Source organism: Clupea harengus, chromosome 6 (genome assembly GCF_900700415.2).
Source record: "Clupea harengus chromosome 6, Ch_v2.0.2, whole genome shotgun sequence".
Lineage (NCBI taxonomy): Eukaryota > Metazoa > Chordata > Actinopteri > Clupeiformes > Clupeidae > Clupea > Clupea harengus.
In genome coordinates this window covers 18,428,314-18,450,813 of record NC_045157.1, presented here as the reverse complement: position 1 = coordinate 18,450,813, position 22,500 = coordinate 18,428,314, and the positions used below count along the sequence as shown (strand labels likewise).

General features: G+C 47.8%; 1 protein-coding gene across 2 annotated transcripts in view; it reads right to left on the bottom strand.

Annotated features, from left to right (window-relative positions):
* The window catches only part of gse1b (Gse1 coiled-coil protein b), a 240,865-nt gene that overhangs the window by 151,429 nt on the left and 66,936 nt on the right, over positions 1-22,500 (bottom strand). For both annotated transcript variants that reach the window (XM_012819250.3, XM_031569242.2), the window contains exon 2: positions 11,761-11,932. In XM_012819250.3, coding sequence (XP_012674704.2) covers positions 11,761-11,932 — 172 coding nt within the window. The remainder of the gene's footprint in view (positions 1-11,760; positions 11,933-22,500) is intronic.

The window sequence follows — 22,500 nt, the reverse complement described above, 5'->3', positions numbered from 1 at the left end:
GTTGTTTGCTGGGTTTTAGCCCTGCTAATTAGATGTATGTGCAGTTCAAAGCCTGCGTGGACAGGCCAAGGTACCAGCTGATTTACATCACAAACACACACTGAAAGACACACACACACACACACAGACACAAACAAACACACAGTCACACCAGAAAAGACTTTCAAAGACCTAAAGGAGTATTAATTTAGGCCATGCACACAAAGACACACACACAAAAGGATATGCACTCACATTATACACCCCCCGCGACACAGACTAACTGAGATGCATGCCACCCACACACACACACACACACACATAAAGACAAGGCTCATCACACTCAGTGATCGGCTTCTGTGTCATTTAAGTACACTTGAGGAGAGACATGAACCAATCTTGTGTCTCTGCATTAATTAACATGTCATGCTGTGTGTGTGTGTGTGTGTGTGTGTGTGTGTGTGTGTGTGTGTGTGTGTGTGTGTGTGAACATGTGCGTGTGTGTTTGTATGTGTGTGCATGTGCATGTGTGTGTGCGTGTGTGAGTGCATGCGTGCCTGTGTGTGAGTGTAAGAGTGTGTATGTTAGGAAGAGATTCTTGAATTTTTCAACAGTAGCCAGCTTTGTGTTTAAAATGAAGAGGTTGTCACCATGAATTCATTTTAATGCAAATACTTGCATGCTCTCTCTGTCTCTCTATCTCTCTCACACACACACATTTTAAGCAAGAAAAAAATTAACGAAAAAAAACCTCAAGAGCACAGGGGAAACAGCCTCCATCATTCTCCTATGGATTGGGAGGATAAGGGGGCTAGGTGGCAGGGAAAAGTGTATAGGGAAAGCATCCTAAACAAATAACAACAACAACAACAACAAAAGTCATTAACTAAGGCACTTAGCTAGAAGGATGTGAACAATCAAAAATGTGCCACACTGATAAGAAAAAGGATTTCCCTTTATTTGGCCATCTTTATGGTTAGCTAAATCAAGATCTTTTGTCAGGTGGGACAATTGAGTCGCAGAAACAAGGCTGAAATGCCAGATGAAATGAGGCATGAAAATGGCATGAATTATGGGTAATGATGAAGATAGAAATACCCCATACCACACATGCTGGGAGACATAGATGGAAGGTAGGGCAAGAAAGCAGAAGTCCAAGGAGTGAGACAACAGTTCAGAGGTGAGAACAAGCCCCTGAGAAAGGGCAAAACATGTTCAGTCATTCAGCCAGACTTCTGCTTTCCGGAGTGGCGTTTGCTTATCTGATTGATAGACCTCAAGAGGTATTGACACACTGTTGTGCATCCACCGGAGCAGGCTACTGAGCCCTGACCTACAAATAAGGGTCTGATTCACGGACGTGTGTGTAATTAAAGATGAACGTAGGGAAGGCTGGATCCTCCTGCTCTAGTTACTTTGTCCACTCTCTCATTCCTCTCTGTTGTTATCGTCCTCTCCCTGTGTGTTTGTCTATTTATCTCACCACTCCCTTTTAATCACAAACGCACACACACACACACACACACACACACACACACACACACACACACACACACACACACACACACACACACACACACACACACACACACACACACACCACACACACACACACACACACACACACACACAGTTCAGATTCACACCATGCTTCACCCACTACACCTACACCAAGAGGCACAGAGCTGCAGTATCCATCCCATCCCAAGGCAAAGAAGCCAGCCCATTTCCCTACCGCCACGTCTCTACCCTTTTATAGTTTCCTACTATGGGGTCAGAGGTCGTGACCTTTGGCAAGACATCTCAGGTCAGAGCCCGGAGCCCCCGTGGGAGTTCAGCTCAACACCTGTTTTCACAGAGCATGCCAGAGGTTAACTGGGGATGGAGCCTTAAGTGGTCCACTCAAGAAAAAGACCTGGGCCACTGACAGCTCAGCCAAAAGACCTACACGCACACACTCTCTCTCTCACACACACACACACACACACACACACACACACACACACACACACACACACACACTGCATGACTCATATCCCCAGTGTAAGCCTGTGTGTGTGTGTGTGTGTGGTTGTTTTATGTGCTAAAAAAGGATAAGAAGAGAAAGAATGAGGAGATAAAGTGGATGCTTGCCCAGCAACAACAACAGAGAGCGTAAAAAAACAGCCAGTGTTTATTAAGACCACAGTAAGAGCATGCCCCCAGCATGCCAACATACGGCCCTGTAATTATGGGCTGTTTCGCGTTTGAAAAACACGCTCTTTCGTGGACGCTGCCAAAATGGCCGATCAACGTGACGCCAATTCTACAGGAACTTTTGGCTGCAGACAGAAAACCACAAACCTAAAGAACACAATCAATTTAACCAACAAAAAAACCTAACGGAGGAGGAGGAAATCTGCTCCCCACATCGAAGTAATCTCTGCGATAGCACTTATCTTTTATCTAAGGTGGAGGTTTAAACGATCAAAGCCAAATGGATGTCTCCTTGGGCAAGGCAGGGGGGCGGGTGTGTGTGTGTGTGTGTCAGGGGGGGTTACAGAGACACGGAGACTGCTCTGTACTAGTGATTGCCTGGGTCGCCATGGTTGCAGAGATTGACCGTGGTGATATAGCACGAGCCGGAGGAGAGCACACATATCTATTATGGGTCTCGACACGACATGTTTGTGTTCCTCAGCTCCTCGGCTGAAGGAGAAACAGCAGGGAAACTCGATCCATCCTTCCATCCACAGTGCTTGGATCCACTTAGGAGAAACCCTGTTCGGAACCGTGGCTGTTTGTGATGTGGTAGGTGACGCACGCTATCACCTAAACACACGCACACACTCAAATGCACACACACACACACACACACACACACACACACACACACACACACACACACACACACACACCACACACACACACACACACACACACACACGCACAAAGAAAGAGAGGGGGCGATGCAGATATATGAGCACATAAAAACACAAAAATATAATATTTCATGCGCACACACACAAACACACACTCCTCCCTCCTCTTTCCATCCACAGGGAGGCAGGGGCATAACCTCCTGCCCACCCCGTGAGAGACTAATAGAGCTGGCTCCTGGCCCAAGCCACTGTCTCCTGCCTAATTCCCACTGCCCCAAGGCCATAGCACACCACTCAACAGACTTTTAACCACAAAAACACTCCAAATCTCCCCCCACTCTTTCTCCTTCTCTCTCTGTCCCCTCCTTCTCTCTCTGTCTCTCCATTCTCTCTCTCTCTCGCTGTTACTTTTTTGCTGTAGCCCTAACCCCCACTATCTATCTCTCTCTCTCTCTCTCTCTCTCTCTCTCTCTCTTTCCTTCTCTCTTTGCTCCCTTCTTCTCTGTCTCTCCATCTCTCAATCTCCCTGTCACATCCTGGCTGTACCACTCCTCTACTCTCTCTCTCTCTCTCTCTCTCACTCTTTCTCCTTCTTTCTCTGTCTCCTCCTTCTCTCTCTGTCTCTCCATTCTCTCTCTCTCTCTCTCTCTCTCTCTCTTTCTCTCTCTCTCCACATCTCTGTCTCTTTTTCATGCTTGGGCTCAGCCTGGAGTGGAGGCAGTCAGTGTGGAGGGAAAAGAAGGGCAGTGAAATGGCACCCTGCCAAGCCTGGCACTGCCAAGAGACTGAGAGAATGCTCAGGTCTTCAGTGGCATTTTAATCGTGTGTGCACCCAACCCACCCATACACACACACACACACACACACACACACACACACACGCGCACACACACACGCACACACACATAAGAGGAAGCAAATACATATACACATACAGAGCAAAACAAACATACATACAGTATACAGTACATGCACACACACACACACACATACACACACACACACACACAAAATGTGCATGTGGCACACGTACACACAAAGGAAGCATGTGCACACACACACACAGACACACACACAGACACACACACACACACACACACACACAGACACACACACACACACACACACACACACACACACACACTGCCATCTGCTCTCTTTCTCTGATGCAGCCGCTAGCCTGTCACTGTCACTTGCAGCTGGCCAACCCTCCTGTCACCTCTGCTGCTGAGGGAAAGAGAGAGAGAGAGAAAGAGAGAGAGAGAGGGATGGAAGAGGGAGAAAGACATCCTTTCATCCATCTCTTCATGTCCTTCCTTCCTCTCTCTCCCTTATTGAGAGGGAAAGCCCACAAGTTGTTTTACTCAGAAGATCCCCGGAGAGAACAACAGCCGGTCAGTAAAGTAGTAAACAGTCATTCTAGTAAAACCTCTACACTGTGCGCTAACATACGCATACGCATAGGCACATGTGGCTCATAAATCTGCTATCAGCCCATACATTTCTACAGCCCATACCTAAACATCTACAGGGTGTTTGTGTGAGTTCAATCAAATAGCTATGGACTATGCACTCCACCTCTGAACAACGCTACTCAATGAGCACTCCACTGGTGTGAATGAGAGTGTTTATACTGTGTGTGTGTGTGTGTGTGTACTGTATGTGTGTGTACTGTATGTGTGTGTGTGTGTGTGTGTGTACACTCCTGTGTGTATATGTGCAGTTCTCAGAGCGGGTCTGGATGAGTTCAAAATGAGAGGGCAGGAAAACAGCCACCCAATTTAACAAGCTTTATTACCGGCGCTAACCGCACCACCACCACCGTCCTCTCTCTCTCTCTCCCTCCCAGACAATGGCTGTGTGCAATGCCAATCCACAGAACCGGCTCCTATTGTTTTCCATGGCCCTAAAGAGGTGCTCCGCTCGCTCTGATCGTTAAAACCCCTTCACTAATGACCTTCAGGAATCCAGGAATCCACTGTAACACAAAGGAACACCTCTCCCCCGCCCCTCTACACACACACACACACACACACACACACACACACACACACACACCACTACACAGGCAGCCAAACCAGAGTCAGTGCAGAGAGTGGCGTTTGAACCATCAGCTCAGACAGCTCAGAGAACCAGGCTCCGGACCAGACGCCTGCGAAAACAGAGCCTCCGGCGGTTGCCAAACGCTGCCGCATTTAATCCCCCTCCAACTCCTTGCCCCTCTATTTCACCCACCCCTCAGCATGAGGTCTATAAAGATGAATCTCTGGCAACACGGCATCTTGCAAGGCGCCGGCCACCCCCTCTTCCCCACTTCGACCCCACCCCGACGCCCCCTCTCCTAACCACAGCACAAACCAGAGGCTATAATCAGGCTCTTCGGGGAGGTTGGGGCTGCTGAGTATGTGTTAGATGAAGCACTTGACAATCAGCAAACACATGGGTGTGAGGCTTTGGGAACATGGTCGCACGCCATCAGCAGTGGTCTTGAACCCCCCCAACCCATACCCCCCCCCCCCCCCCCACAGAGTCAAAAGGCAACACAGACATATTTCACAACAAATTCCTCTCACATCTGCCAAGCTCTGTAGATTTCCCAAAGACACTCGGTAGCCTCACACATATGCTCTCACAGAGGAGAGGCTCATGACCGTGAACCATGTAGACCTCTCCTGATAAAGCAGTCAGAAATGTTCTCTCTTACCACAAAGCAGTCTAGTCCTGGCCTCCTCCCCTCTCTGGCTGTCCATTACTTTCTGGCACCTCTTCTCCTCCGGCCCACTCTGTATGTCCCAATGCTTGGCTTGGTCTCCAGTGGGTTCAAGGGTTGTGTTCCTCTCAGTGCTCTCGTCTGACCCACGGGCTTTACTGTAACTAAACACTGCTGTAGATGCTCTGACTCCAGAGTTGACTCTGGTGGGAACTCCAGGGTGTATGTGTGTATGTTTTTGTGTGTGTGTGCTCCAAATGCTGGTTAAAATGCCTATCTCTCTCGCTCTCACTCATTCTCAGTCACTCTTGAGAACTCTCAGTCACTCTCTCTCTCGCTCTCATTCTTTCGCTCTCATTCTTTCTCTCTCTCTCTCGTTTTCTCTCTCTCTCTCTCTCTCTCTGTGACTTGAGCTGTGTGTGAAGTCATTCTAGAGGCTCCAGAGGCGGAGGCTTTGTGTACCCCAGTTGGTTGGCAAGGCTGGCTGTGGTCAGTCAGATTTCAGACACACTCACCCCCCACCAACCCCCCCTCTGCTGGTGACTTCCTGTGTTGTGGGTGACTGTGGGAAACCTGCGCTCTATCTTGGCTGGGATTATTTTTCCGTTATTGTGAGCTCCTTTCTTCGGCCGGTTCCTCTTTTAGAAGGAGGAATGGCAGCCTTTTTTTTTATTCTTCATGTGGCTCCACCAGTCTGCAGCTCAGCTGGATCCCCCCCCCCCCCTGTCCAAAGTCCTGTGTCCATGCAGTGTGACAACAGCAGACAGTAGCAAAGACTTCCTTCAGCCCTCCCCCTTTCTCTCTGTCTGTCTGTCTTTCTTTCAAGCTGGTTCATACACTCTCTTCTCTCTCCCTACCTTACTCTCTCTCGTTGCACCGCAGCTCAAACAGCAGATGTAATGCGCTGTCTGTTAAACCGCAGCTGTGACCACCTGCCTTACTGCTTCCTGTTTGTAGACAGCCGCGTGAAAAAGCACAGCTCTCTGCTGAGTAATGGCCCTCGCTTCGTGTAGGCCGGAGCCCCTCGTGACTCCACTGCACTATCGCGCACGGCCTATCAGCCCTCCCCATCTGGTGAAGGGGGGTGTGTGGAGTGGCAGGAAGGGAGCAGCCCATGTTTCATGGTCCCCTCCATCAGATAGACAGAAGGCAAAGGAAGGGAAGGGAAGGGAAGGGATGGGAAGCAGCTCTTTCAGATTCTGGGAGCCGAAGGTAGAAAAAAAACTCAGAAAAACCTGATATTCCACACACCTGATGCGCCAGGTACGCGCCAAGGTGTCTTTCCCAATGGCCTCAAAGGTGTGGATGGCATACAAATGCATTCATTTGAGTATGTGTCGTAATAGCATTTGATCAACCTATGCCCTCTGGTGAACCTGCAGGCCCCTGTCTTCCCTAGAGGACTCCAAAAAAAACAATTCATTCTCAGTCACAAAAACAAAGACAAAAGGCACTTTCTGAACTCGTTCTGTGCCCTATAATAAAAGTATAGAAACCTATTCAAGCAGACCTTTTCTACGCAGTTGTGCGGTGTCTCGGCCTGGTTTGGGCTGTCACTGCACATCCTGTGCCATGCCTCAGCCTCAGCCTGGCCCACTGCCTCAGTCACTCCAGCCCCTCTGAGTTAGAGCCATCAAACAGACTCCCAGCACTGAAGTGACAGTGCATTAGCCCTTAAGAGTAGCACTTCTGACAGGGCTGTCATTAAGCCCCTTGAGTGGGCACTCACTCACACACACACACACACACACACACACACACACACACACACACACACACACACACACACACACACACACACACATACACTCAGCCTTCGACATATGCTGACAACTGCGCCACTGTCACACATACACGCACATGTGCATGCGCGCGCGCGCGCACACACACACACACACACACACACACACACACACACACACACACACACACACACACACACTCACTCACATGTGAATGCATGTCTTTTCACACGTATGTGTACAAATTGACAGACACATACATTCACACAGTCAAACGAGCACAGTAGCACGCATGCGGAGCCACTCACACACCCAAACGCGTGGTTACACCGGTAAGCTATATTGTACACACTGTAACAGGAGACACTGGTGTGAAATAGAGACCCTTCTTCCCAGGAGCTCTACTGCATTACAAAACAAACAGGGATGTGTCCTTCGCTGGAGCGTCGCTTTGTTGGTTATGCATGTTTAAACAAAGCTCAGCACAGCCAGTGCGCCGGTAGCAGTATCAGCCACGCCATTTAACCCCTACACCGGAGAAAGGGAAATACAGTTGTATGGAAAAGTTTGAGCACCCCTGTGGAAACGATAGATTTTGTTCATTTTTAAAGTGAAAGAAGTAAATGGAACCCCTGCAGCAAAGAAACATTAAACAATTAGGATTTTCTTCACTTTCTAATGATGTGTTACTTCTTAAGTTATGAAATTGAACAGTAAACGTGGTCTGTGCAAATGTTCAGCACTTAGTAATGCTCCTTTGGCAGATATTGCAGCTTGACAATTACTTTTGTAGACAGCTAAAAGTCTCTTTATTCTATATATAGATACGTGTACCACCATACATGTTTCAGATCAATCTTCCAGAAGGCCGTTTCAGTCGTTCAAGAGCTTGGTTTGCCTTTCTGCCCAAGAGACATGCAGTTTTATTTGAAAGTGTCCTTGGTCCTCAAGATCTCATCTTGACCTCCACGGTTACCTTAAACAGCCATTTCTTAACAACATTACAGTCATTGGAAATTGCAAGATTGAAATGCTTTTATGTATTTTTCTAACCATCTGCTGCTTTGTGGGCATCACAATTCAGATGCTCTGTTAGTTCATTCAGATGCTCTGTTAGTTGCTCAGAGGAGCCTATTTTTGTTGAGCGCTGAGTGTTGCCACAACATTTGAGGAATCAGAGAATTCCTCAGCTTCTGGAATTTTTTATTTTTATTTTTAACTGCATGAAATAAAAAGTAATATTTGAAGAAATCCTCTTTTTCAATTATTCTTTTGCTGCAGGGGTTATATTTACTTATTTTCACTTTTCCAAAAAATCAACAAAATATGGATTTTCCTCAGGGATGCCCAAACATTTGCATACAATTGTATATCCTCAAAACACCCCATACAGAGGCCATAATTACAATACAATAAACAGTGACAGAGAAGAGAAGAGAAATTACAGAGAGAGAGAGAGAGAGAGAGAGAGAGATAGAGAGAGAGAGAGAGAGAGAGCTGTTATCCTATGATAAGGCACTGCATTTCACACAACACACTACACACACACACTCACATATACTGTATATATATATTTCCCTCACACGCACCTGGCAGGGAAATTGACCGTAACATGTCAAATCTAGAGCACTGTGGCACACACTCTACGCTTCCGTCTTAAATAAGGCATGCCTCTGCTCTCGTCTTGCCGTGTGAGGAGAGCAGACACATAAGAGTGGTTGTATAAGAAAAACAACCCTGAGACACCCACCACTGGAGGTCTCCTTCTCCGCGGAGCACTACTGATACTTCCCTACAGCAGGCAGCCAGGGTGGCAGAGCCGGGGTGAAGAGGGGGCATGCTGGGTGCAGTGTGCTGCCGCGAGGCCCCCCTACAACATGTGGGGGTGGTGGGTAAGTTTGAGCTGTTCGGTGGGGAGGGTGCTCCGGGCAAAACTGCAGCGCATCAGGGTGTCATCAGCGAGCCTCGTCAAGCAGAGAGAGAGATAGACAGAGACAGAGAGTGGGAGAGGAAGATAGAGAGAAAGGGAGATGGATGGAGAGAGGGAAAGGGAGCGAGAATGAGACAGAGAGCAAGAGAGAGACCAAGAACAGATAGAGGGAAAGAGAGAGACAGATAAGAGGAGCAGCAGACTTGCAGGGGAGAAATGAAAAGACAATGGCAGAGAGGGAAGGAGAGAGGGAAAGAGAGAGGGAAAGAGAGAGAGAGAGAGAGGGAGGAGAAGAGCGGTGCAGTGGGAGGCTGAGTGCCTGAGTGGTGATGAGAGGAGACAGGAGCACTTTCCACATAAATGCGTACCAGCGACCGAACCTGGCCACCGTGGTACAGCTCCTGGGCAGACACTGGCTCTTCCACTCTCTCTCTCTCTATCCTTCTCTCTCTCTCTCTCTCTCTCTCTCTCTCTCTGTTTGTCTCTCTCTATCCCTTTCTCCCTCTCTATCTCTCTCCCTCTCTCCTATTCCAGTTTGTCTGTCAGCAGCACTTCCAGCATATAAGATGAACTCACTGTGGGCTTCAGGGTGTCATATGTATGACACGTATATGACACGTATGACATGTATAATGCCTGTCAACTATCCTATTCTCCAAAACTGTTTGTGTCACATTTAGAATGGTGTTAGGATTATCAGCCAGTGTCAGCAAGATGTCAGCAGCATGTACATCAGTAGTGTCCTGTAGGCATACTAATAGTTGAGCCAGAGCATTGCACGTTTGCGAACTTCTCCAATCCAGAGCTGAACAGGCCCATCATTACTGATTCCCAGCAGACAGCCATTACACCTTAATGCTATATCCGGCATGTAAATGATGACTACAGTAAATACAATCTGACAGTCTGTCTCCTCCGGTCGCTTTCTGTTTTAGTAGGAGCGTGTGGGAATACTCTATGAATAGCCAGGGGATGCTAACTATAACTCAGAATGACTGGTCAAAATGATGGGCTATCCTCTCACATTCTCTCTACATCATATTCCACCAAGACACTCAACTCTTCAGAGGAATAGGTTTTATTTATTTTTTTCAATTTATTATGTTGAATATTTTAAACCTCGACAGAGCTGTCAGGCGCTATACAGGCGATCTCATCAGCGCCACGAGCGCGTCGGCCACGTCTGGCAGCCAGATAAAGCCCCTCTTATCGAGTGTGACAAACACGGGCCAAGGGAATGTGTCGGCATGAATTAAAACAGCAGCAAGCTCGTCCGAACTGCGATGATTATTCAAAATGGGCCCACACCTCTATAACGTTTGCTAGGAAATAGCCGCTGTGATGCCATGTATTCATGCTAGTGATGAATACTGGAACGAGAGGGCAGTGAGACAGTACGTGGTCCAAAGAGCTGAGAGGGTCATAATACTCTGAATCGGAAAGCACCTGTGATTTACTGTTTGGTGAGTGAGATTGAATTCCAAGCTGAAAGCGTTGTAACCTAAAACTGGGGATCCCCACGCGAACAGACGATGCACTGTGCATCGCCCTCTGGGGTCGCGGTCTTCATTTACATGACATTGACATGCACCAAATTGTTCACCCATTCTCCTCATTTAACCGGACATGAAAATCCTCACGCTCGGAGTTAGCCTTTGAGGGCCTAATTTTTATTAATAGTGATTAACAGTGAAGGTCATCCTGAGCCCGATGCCCCATGTTAAGTGGTGCCAGAGAGTGTGGCTGAGAACAGGAAGAGGGGTTAAATAAAGGGGTTGGGGGATGTCGGCCTGTGTTATTCATCTCGCCTAGAGGCCGGTGGTGTGTGTGTGTGTGTGTGTGTGTGGGTTTAGTCAGGGCACTGGGCACTAAGCCAGGGGAAGGATCAAGGGATAAGCAATGCCTCTGCAGACCATCCAGCCATATCATTTCCATAACATTTACATCTCACCATTTAGAAAGAGCCTCGAGGCCGAGAAACGCGCCATGACCTAAGTGAGAGATTCATCACGTGATGTTGTGCACACTAGGAAACAAACACCCTTGACCTTGGCAATGTCAGCACCACCTACCTGCACCTGAGGACCAGGAAAAAGCAGTGGCTGAGATGAAAAAGGAGAGGCATGTAAACCCTGTTCTCACTGCGAAAGCATGCGTAGGGAAATAGCTTGCGTGAAGTAAAAAACTAATTTTGAAATAAGCAAATGCTTATGGAACTAGAGTAAGGGACTTGCATTTTGAAAATCCCCTTCCATCTTTGTTTATACATTAGCTATCTGGCTACCATGGGAAGTTTTTCACCCGCAAAAGCCTCTAACAAATAGTTGCATGATTTCCCACCATGTGAGAGCATTTTAAAGATAAGTTGCTGGCTTTGAAAATGTAAACTCAATTACGGCGTCTCCTTGATGCAATGATGCCACTCATGTGAAACGGGATGAAACAGGAATGATGGGCAAAGAGACGGCTCATACAATGAGAGCGGCTGAGACAAAAAAAACATTCAGGCCCTACGGGGCGTGACAGCCAGGGACTCACTTGGGCAGTCAGTTCGCTCGGTCTCCTGGGCAACGGGGTGCGAAGTGGCCGCTCCGTCCCTGGGGTCAGATGCCGGGGCAGAGCATGACTCTGGCACTTCCCCCACTGCCGACTTTATCTGTCCCGCCTCCGTCTCCTTGTTGCTGGCCGACACGTCATCCAACACAGAATTCTGTGAAAAGAAGAGCAATTGTTCAATTATTTTGATTACAACCTTTTACCGTTAATGTGCATGGTAATTACATGGAGTAGAATGCTGGGGTTATAAGCACTGAATGGCAAGTTTCCAGGAAGCATTTCTGCAAATATTCTTCGAGCAGCAACGACAGCATTTCTGCATCTCATTTCTGCATCACGTCTTTGCAGTTGACTATTCTTTGTTTCCATATGCAGAAAACATCACAATTCAATATCCCCATTCCACAGAAGGTCCCTCGTGGGACAATAACTGACTAGACTGCGCCATCAACATTTTGTCATCTGCACCACACTTTTCCGGCAGACGTCCCTGCTCTGATTACAGGTATGAGGAAATGGAGAAGCAGAGGGTATCCGGCACGGTGTATGAAAGGCCCATCCTCTACTGATGTGACAGGCCCTAGATGGGTGACAGCTTGCTTGGGATGAGTGCTGTGGGGGTGAGAGAGAGGAAGGAAGGACATGAAGAGATGGATTAAAGGATATCTTTCTCCCTCTTCCATCCCTCTCTCCCTCTCTCTTTCTGTCTCTGTTTCTGTCTGCTCTGAGGGGTTTGTGGTGGTGGTGGTGGTGGTGGTGTAGTGTGGTGGGTAGGGGAGACAGACATGGAGTGGAGCAGCACTGTGGATGTGCGTTGAAGAGAGATGTGGGCTGACCATGAAAGCAAGGCGGTGGAGGAAATACAGGGAGCCACTGACAGGCAGAGGACTGGAACAGGGGAGGTGGGAGGGGACTTAAAAGCAGGCGTGATAGCTCCCGCCACTGAGGAGTGGCAGGAAGAGACAGCCACTGAACGCGACATGCATCTCACGACAAGAGAGAGAGAGAAAGAGAGAGAGAGAGAGAGAGAGAGAGAGAGAGAAAGAGAGAGAGAGAGAGAGAGAGAGAGAGAAGAACTTGCCTAATGAAATAAACATGACTCCCTGCAGTAGAGAAAGAGAGGTGGAGAAACACAATAGCTTGGAGTAAGACTTAACTTCTCTTTTCTCCTTTTTTTCTGGAAACAACTTTGGGATTGATAAAAAAAAGGCAACTAAAAATAAACCCTCGCTGGCCTCAATTACTTCTCTTGAGGTGTGAGGCATTTTTAGCTGGAGACAAGACAACACAGAACAGGACAGGATGTGGCAAGTACAGCTCAGACCCACTGTGATTTCCTCTCTGTCTCTGATGCTTGGCATCACATTCATCTCTTAGAAGTGAAAATCAAAATGCCTTTTAGGTCTATGGCACTCCCTCTGACACAGGCCCGCACAGACACGAGCGCACACATACACACACACGCGCACGCACACACACACATGCACACACACACACACACACACACACACACACACACACACACACACACACACACACACACATGCACACACACAAACTTTGATACAGATTACAGAGTATATTCCTTAAGTCATGTGTTAGCACTAACCATAAGGTCCATTCTCCTACAAAAAAAAACCCTGACACAAAGATGCAGAAGTAACACCTTGCAATGTCATTTTAAACATATTTTGATAGTGTCAATCTAGCCTGCTTATCAGACTATCAAGCGAAAGGAATCCATAGTCTGTCTCAGAGGTAGTTCTTGTAGAAGCTCAAGTCTGCATGTGCATGAAGCATATATAGTGGCATCAGCCTGCAGGAGTTGGAGGAGGATCGCGTCACCTCCACATTCCTCACCTTAGCTCTTATCTCAGTCTCCTCCGCAAAAAACAAACAAACAAACAAAAAAAAACAACTCCAGGTGAAGACCAGTGTTAGAGTCTGGAGAAATCCTTCCTCCCACTCAGACAGAAACTTAGCATCCAAGATCAGAAGGCCATTACAGGGTCAACCTTCCTGCACAAACCGCTGTTTGAGTAGCGCATTTAGCCCTCTGTTTTTCCACCCTCACAATCTCATAGGATGTGAGAAAAAGTGAGAACTTGATAAAAAAAATACACTCTTAACCCCTCACAGCATATTCTCATTACCAGATACAAAATAGCAGTTATCCAATGACTGTGTGAGTAATGTGGGTCTTTGCCGACTAGCACGCATAGCATTGAGGTTGAGGTTAGCACATTTTTTATTCAGATCCAGCAATACAGAGGTTAGAGTAACTGGGTATGTAGTACAAGCCATATATTCATCTCATATCTTACACTTTTGTCAGATTTTCTGAACTTGTACACTACATGTACATTTCCATCAGACTGGGCAAAACAAGGACATGTGTGCCTAAAGCTCATTATTATACCCACACCAAGAACAGATGGCATGAAGAGACGTGAAGAAAGCAGAGATGATATCGTAAATGTTTATCACACCACAAGGTGAGATGCCAAGTATTTGATCTACCTTCACAGATCTGGGAGTGCTCATATGAATCACATAATTAGCTATTGTACAGTACTTTAAAAAAAGAAAACTGATTCATATGGTGTAGAGGTCAAAGGTGATGTAAAACACATGTTGATGTTTAAGTAAGTAAGGCATGTGATCTTATTATTAGTATATATATATATAGTGTTAATATTTGAAAGGACGAAACATTGCAAAGACAACAAATCCCACATACATGTGTGTCTGCATTAACCTTCATGGGTACTCTCTCGCATGTTCACTTATGGATGAACTTTCAGGCAGTTCGTTATCCGGCTCCAACACATAAACCCTAATGCAGCTGAGGCAGCAGGTTTCTAAAGCAAGAATACACTTCAGTGCCTACTCTCACAGTAATGAGACCAAGTCTGTCCGCCTATCTGACAATAGAGGGAGATGAAGAGAGGACCAAGAATAGCAAAACATGTCAGGCCGGGACGGCACCATCATCAGCAGTCCAAGGGCAGATAAGAGAGGGGAATACGCAATGACAGAGCTAATCACTCCAAGGCTCTTTTGACAGGACCCATCGACCCACTGGCTCAACTCTGGGATCCAATTAGCATGGTCCACCCTGCGAGGTGGGGCGACTGCAGAGGCATCCATGCTCTGCCCTGACATGGGTAGGGTAGCAGTGCTCAGGTCATGTCCCACACTGCACTCTGCTCTCTGCTCCTCCCTTAGCCCCGTAACCTTCGACCTCGGCAGACAGGGTCTTTCATCACCGCAGTCTGCATCAATATGGCTGCGTGCCGTTTGGTTTGCAGAATGCTCCCATTTTAATTAAGCCCAAGAGACTGACTGGCACCTATGCATACATAAAGGGCCCATTAGTAAGAGCCTGGGTATTCATAAATGCTGCTGACACCTCGGACAGGGGATTACACTTAACAGTCAATACGAGAGAGGAAAACGGGGAAAGGCAGCGAATGAGGAATCAATGTGAACAAGTGACTACAATTTATGGGTCACGGCTGAACATGGGTCCGAATGACAGCTTGGAATGAGGTGTATGTAAGTGCTGGAGTTTACATGTACTCCCCTCAATCATGTCCACCACCTGCGCACCTGGTCCTTCATTTATTTTACATTACGTGTTTCTGTTACAAAATGGGTGGGGAGAGGTGAGAATAAAAGAACTCAGATACTTTGCAGCCTTTGTATCATTCCTTTCAATGACTAACACTGGGTAATATGGCAAACCAGCCTTGCTGGTGCTCAAACCCCTTTTGAAATCTCATCAGAGGGACCCTTACCTTCCCCACTAGGAGGTCCACCATACCCTTCCCCAAAAATGATAACCCCCCCATCCATCCCACACAGCTCTCAAATTGGGTTTTTGGTGATGTTCCCTTCAGGCACACAAAAGATATTTTATCAGAATCTGGGTCTGTGAAACTGGTAGGCTAGAAGTATGGGTGTGAGCACAAGGAGGTAATACTCTCCATTAACAATGGGCAGCAGAATGGAAAACAGCAGCGTACTGTACATAACACATGTGCAGCGTGTGTGTGCGTGCGCGCGTGTGTGTGTGTGTGTGTAAATTTATTTGTGTTAATGTGTCTGTGTGTGTCTGTGGAGGCTGTACGAGCCACCCTGCTATGTGATAAATGAAGCAGTAGACTGCTGATAACAGGCAAGCCTGGACTCCATTTTGAGAAGGTGGGTGGTTTGGGAACAGCAGGTCGCGGCGGCTAGCTCAGATGACACGACCACATAATCACACCGCGGAGACAGCATCCCGGGCAAGAATAAGCACGGCTACCTCAGGTGCAATGACCTGCAGGCTGCTGGGGTGTGATCCCCGAAGGCGGGGGGGGGGGATGTGCCAACAGTGGGTAGCTGAACGGTTTTGCTTTACTCCGCTTGACCTGTAATACAGTGTGTCTCCAAATCCAATACGCGCCCCGAAGAGAGCTAAGCCTAGTAGTTCTTCAAAGCAGATTGATTTCCTCGGAATGTGGCCCGAGGGGGTCCCGGCTGTGTTTACATCTCCGCACGTGTTCTCCCTTCTGCTGCAACACTGAACCAGCTCAGCTACTGTTGTACAGTATATGGCGAGCGCAGTGCAGCTTTTGTTTCAAGCGAGCGCTAACCCTTTTTGGGGTGACTGTGGAGAGTGTGAGTGCCTGTGACTGTGGAGCTGTAAACCGAGGCCCAGAGAGAGATCCCCCTCTGCAGCTGCAGGCTGGCCAGCCGAGTGCACTGACAAAGGCTGACATATCACTCCCCGAAATAAGGTGCTGCTGTAAGGAGCCTGTACATATTTCTCTCCTCCTCACCCTCCTCACTTGTCCTTCTCTCTCTCTCTCTTTCTCTCTCTCCACCTAAACATCCATCTTCCTCTAGCCGTATCTTACCCTTCAATTTTTCCTCCTCCTCTCACTCTATCTTGGCCTCCCACGTACCTCTCTCCTTGCCATCTCCGCTGCTCATCTATCTCCCTGCTAATCCATCTCTTGTACTCTCTTCCCTCACTCTTCTTTCTCTCCCCACTGTCCTTATTTCCACTCTCTCCCTCCCTCCACCCCTTCCTAGTTATTTCCTTCCTTGCTTCCATCCATCCATCCTTTCACCCTTCTTCCTTTTTTCCGTACCCTTCATTTGCCTCACGGGCTCCTGCACTGGCCTCCTTTTCCACCTCTGTGCTGCAAACCTGCCCCAGCGCAATGCCTTGCCCTTGCCACAAGCACAGGTCACTGGGCCTTACTCTCCCCAAACCCCTCTGCCCAGGGCCCAGTCACTGGTTCAGGATCAGTCCCTCCGAGGCCCAGCAGTAGCAGCAGCAGCAGCTGAGAAACAAGCAGACGAGCCTGGACTGGCTGAACTCTGACCACCCCGGGGAGGTTATCACATCCGGAACCAGGACAGTCGTCATCACCACACACGCACACGCACACGCACACAAGCACACACACACACACACACACACTGTCATATAATGAGGGGCTGGTTGGCTGGAGCGGGCAGGCTTACCCCCATAGAGAGTGATGAGTAAGACACAGGATGTGCTTTTTGGCTGCTAGCATTGCCCCGGCAGCTGCCAGTGCAATTCAAGGAAATAACCTTTAACACCCTCATATAACATCCTCTCGCTCACACACAAAGTCATGCTATTTATAATCAGGAAGAGTCTATTGATGACTGGCGCAGAGCGGGATAAAAAGAGATGATTCTCTGCATGGAGAGAGCAATAATCAACGCCAAATTCAGTCAAAAGCTGATACTTCAGTCTCTTAGTGTTTATTCATAGATCCAGATAGAAATACAGAAAGGAGTTGGAGGTGGTAGAGGCCGTGACTCACCCTCCTCTTTCTCCATCACTTGCTTACTCTCACAACAGCCCTATCCTCTCTTTCTATTTTATAGCCCTCTCCACATACACACGCTGCTGGTTATTAACGCCTTGCTGCATGCTATCAAAAAAGGCCCCGGAGGGAGTCTGCGCAGGGAAAGGGTAAGTGCAATCGATCTGCCCACTTCCTGCCTGCGTGGTGCTGCTGCCGCTGCTGCCGGTGTGACGCGAGCTGACCGGCCGGCTGACAGCGTGGCCCTGACCTGAGCCGAGGGAGATCTGACCTGAGAGGAGCAGGAGCGGGGCATTGCAGGGTGGAAAGGTTAAAGCCACGGGAGAGGAGGGCAGGGACGAGAGGGGAGACTGGAACAACAACAGGGGCCACACCTGTGAGGTCTTGATGTCTGCTGCTTACTGTGTGCTGTGCATGTCTGCCATGGTAGCTTTTTGGCTATTGAGCAATCCAGGATGATGCAGCAATTACTACAACTGGTCATGTCAAAGAGGCAGGCAGGTAGGTATCTCTTTGAAGGTCATGACGGGCAGAAAGAGATCACTGCAACAGTGATGCAACAGCTACTGATGTTTTTACAATGCTCCCGATGTGAAGTCCAGCGCTGAGTCTGTCATAAGACTGTTGCTATGAAAACACCAATGAGCGTGAGCGACACAGGACAAAGTTTACATTGGGAGCTGGGGCAGTTTTACATGTGCCCCGCGGAATCTGCCTACCGACCGTGTTCAAATGGCTCAAGGCACCGAAATGAAGCACCGAAATCTGCGTTGCATTTCGGTCCGGGTAGGTACCGGTTGTATTGGAACCGGTTCCATATTGGTACCGGTTCTCGGTACCCAACCCTAGCGCTGACCCACTAGATAAGAGAGGAAACCTGGCCAGACCCTACACAACAAGCTCATTACTTCACCCTAATTTAAATGTAAAAAAATGAACCATTTTGTTGTTGGTGTTGTTGTTGTTGTTGCTTTTTTGGTGGAACCACTACACAGTGCATCCTTGTTTTGTTGTCCTTGTCCCTTCACAGCTTCTAAATGCTCTTTAACGTGATGACGTCATGCAAACTGCATTAACCAGCCGATGTTGTAGATGTCAATGTAATTGTAGTGTTGCTTCCAACCAAAATAAGGCAGAGGTATGAAACAAGCAGTCGATGGTGCTGAGTGTAACAGCAACAGGCCTGATGCTTATTACACACTACATAACTATTAACCAGGGCAGGAGGGTAATTGATGTATTATGCAAAGCAATCACAACAAGTCCCATCAGTGTGACAGGCTAATGGATAACTGAACTGAGTTGAGTGGGAAACACACACACACACACACACACAGGCACACACAGACACACACAGACACACACAGACACAGACACAGACACACACACACACACACACACACACTGGCAGGTTATTCGGACACCAGATCTATGGTGCTCGGGCGATAACCTCTGTAAATCCAGACAGAAAACTAGTTGTTCACGGAGTCACCCTTCCAGGTTTCACAACAGATGACACATTGATGGAAGCCGGATCACGTCAGGGCAGCACTAACATAATTAGACCGGTGAAGTGTACAATTATCGGACGGGATAATCACATGCTTCCCGGGTCCCCGAGAGATAAAAAGACATAGATTAGCCTGTTGGTTACGGAGAGCAAATTAAGAGCTCTACCGTATTCAGCCAACTGTCACAAGTTGAATCTCATCCACTTTACTGATTACGCTACCGTTTCTACAGACGCACAGTGCACAAAGTATGACAGAAAGATCTTTTAAAGGCAGTAACTCATAGATAGCAACTGAATATCCCACCATGTAAGTAGTGGAACTCTAAGTGGCAAACAGTAGCTCTATAGTACAGTTACGAAAACATAATTATCATGGCCTATAATATGAATCAAGCTCTGTTTTCCTTCAGCTTTTCCTCCATCTTCTAGCCCACATACTCCCTCTGCTGGCAAACTTGAGTACCACACACAGAAGCATCACCAACTGATCAAAACAAGCCACCTCACAATGTTTATTACTTATCGAAACAGATCATCTCCCCAGCTGAGTGTTTTGGCTCCTGATAACTGAGAGCAAATTTCCTTCCTCCTGGACCCAATCGCTGTATCTCAACTCATCACGTCTGCTAGCAATTAGGGTATTAGCGTTGTGAACTTGAGCGCTTTGATACAGAGGTGGAGGCCCAAGGCTCTGGGAGCAGAAGGAAGAGAAGGAAACAAGCAACTAAAGCTTTCTTGATATGAGCGAGTCTGGGAGAGCAGATAGCGACGGGGCAGGAAGGGAGACAGGGGCAGTGAGACACTCTTCTCTAGCCTGAATGTGGCATTTGGAAGAGGGAATCTTCATGCTCGCAGCCCACCTCACTTTGCCTTGTCGCTGGCATTTAAAAAAAAAAAAGACACATACACAGACATGGACAGAGAGATAGGGAGAGAGAGAGAGAGAGAGAGAGAGAGAGAGAGAGAGAGATACAGACACACAAACACGGACACACATACACACATGGACAGAGAGAGAGAGAGAGTGAGACTGAGAGGGAGAGAGAGAAACAGACACACACACACACACACACACACACACACCCCACTGGGGGCAGTCTTTTTTTTATTTGCCTCAGCGATCATGCATCGTTCCGCAGGATCAAACCAGAGCAAAGGGAGCAGTGGAGAGGTAGAAGAGAGAGAGGAGAGTGCTAAGAGGAAGAAGACAGAGGAGGAGGTAGAGAGAGGGGGATGGGGGGGGGGGGGGAGGCTGATGCGAGGCGAGGAATAACAAATGGCTGGCTAACTACAGAATACACCCCACCCCCCTCTTTAAGACCAGGCAGACATGAAAGGCTCCTTTCAGAACAGCCAGTCAGCGGACGCCTTTGCCAGACAGTAGCAATTACTCAATTTTAAAAGCTGTGTAATTTCACCATTGGAAGAGAGGGAGGGAGAGAGAAAAGGAGAGAAGGAGAGAGACAGAAAGAGAGAAGGAAGAAGAGGGAGGGAGGGGATGGAGAGAGAGAGGGAGAGAGAGAGAGAGAGGGAGAGAGAGAGACCAAAGCAGAGATGTGCAGATACTGAGTTATGCATTATAAAACCAGGTCTAAGAATGGGAGCAGTGAAAAGCAGTGCAGTCAGAAGATGACAACCACACAACACAAACCCGTAAACCTCATCCCTTTGCTTTGCCTCCATACATTCTGAGTCCTAGTTGTGGGGGAGAGTATACCCACCCTTGTGAAAACACAGGGTTGTGTTGAAACTCTAGGCTGTGTTTGCTTTGTCAAAGGGTGTTTTTTTTTTCTCTAAGTGAAGCTACATCACAGTATCCGTTTGTGTAGGAGAGGCCTCGTGAAATAGTTCTGGGTCCCTTGTCACACTAGCCATGACCCTTTGACAGATACACACAAAAACACTTCCCACCAAAACCTTTCACCCTCTCTGATAGATCTGTGTGTGTGTGTGTGTGTGTGTGTGTGTGTGTGTGTGTGTGTGTGTGTGTGTGTGTGTGTATGTGTGTGTGTCTGTGTGTGTGCGTATGTGTGTGTGCGTGTGTGTGTGTGTATCTCTCTGTGTGTTTGTGTTCTCTGACAACACCTCAGAGGAAAACTAATAGATGGGACAAACAGGTTTGCGCGGTGACAAGGTCAAAGGAGGGGCTGCAAAGTCAACACTTCAGTGACAGGTGCAGAGCACTCAACACACAGGGCCCAGAGTCAGATCAATACACACACACACACACACACACACACACACTTTCTGTGAAGCCTTTTCACAGACATGGTAGGTACTGTTTACAGAACGAACATTTGTATACATAAGTAAGTATACTTGACTTTGCTGCTGATACTTTGTTCTGTAATACAACAGCGAATCAACAGAAACACAACCGTTGGCTGAGGCAGTGCCAGTGTAGATGGTGCCGTGACACTAACATGAGGTTTGCCGGGGTCAGCCAAGCGGCACTAAGACAAATCTGCAGCACACAACACAGATCAATGCACGCCGAACCTCAAAGGGCAACAGAAAAGCACCTCAAAATGTGACAACAACTGAGATACTGTACACAAATGGAGAGGAGACACTATCTGTCACGTTATCTCCCTCCCTGTCGCTCTTTCTCAGACCCCCCCACACACACACACACACACACACACACAGCCTCAGTCAGCAGGTGTTAATAATGCTGATGTTATCCTTGCTTGACATAGATAAGGCAGAGTCAGTGACCTTTTTAAAGAGGATTTCATCTTCTATGCTCCACCCCAAAGTCCCAGGACACAGCAGACAGGCATCACACCTCAGCCCTCCCTTCTGTCACCTCTCCTCTTCTCTCTTTTCAATCCCTTCATTCTCTTCCCCTCTTCCTCTACTCACCACTCTGGGACCTCTCCTTTCTTACAGGCCCCCCCCCCCCCCATTACCCTCTGATAGAACCCTCAAAACTAGACTACACCAAACATGAGGAAAGCTACCCATTGGCACATGGACAGAGTTGTAAAAGAACAAACGCGTGGGACAAAATAACAAGACACTGAGAGGTATAGCATCCTCGCTAAGAGGGCGACACAAAAACCTAAAACTAACAGCTACTGAAACAAAAATACCACCGCAACTTGACCATGAAATGCCATGATGCTCCTTCGTTGAAACTACAAATGGGAGAGATTTTGTCGGGAATGCTGGGCTTGTCATCTTCCTCCATTATTCAAACGACAGGAACTGGTAAAAGCTTCCCCCTCTTCTGTTGTCTGTTTCAGACCTGAGAGCCCTGCCCTGAAATCAAAATATGTCATAAACTAATGACAACCTTCCTGTTAGACCTGACAAAGAAGAGACAGAGAGCGAGAGGAAGAGACAGAGACGGAG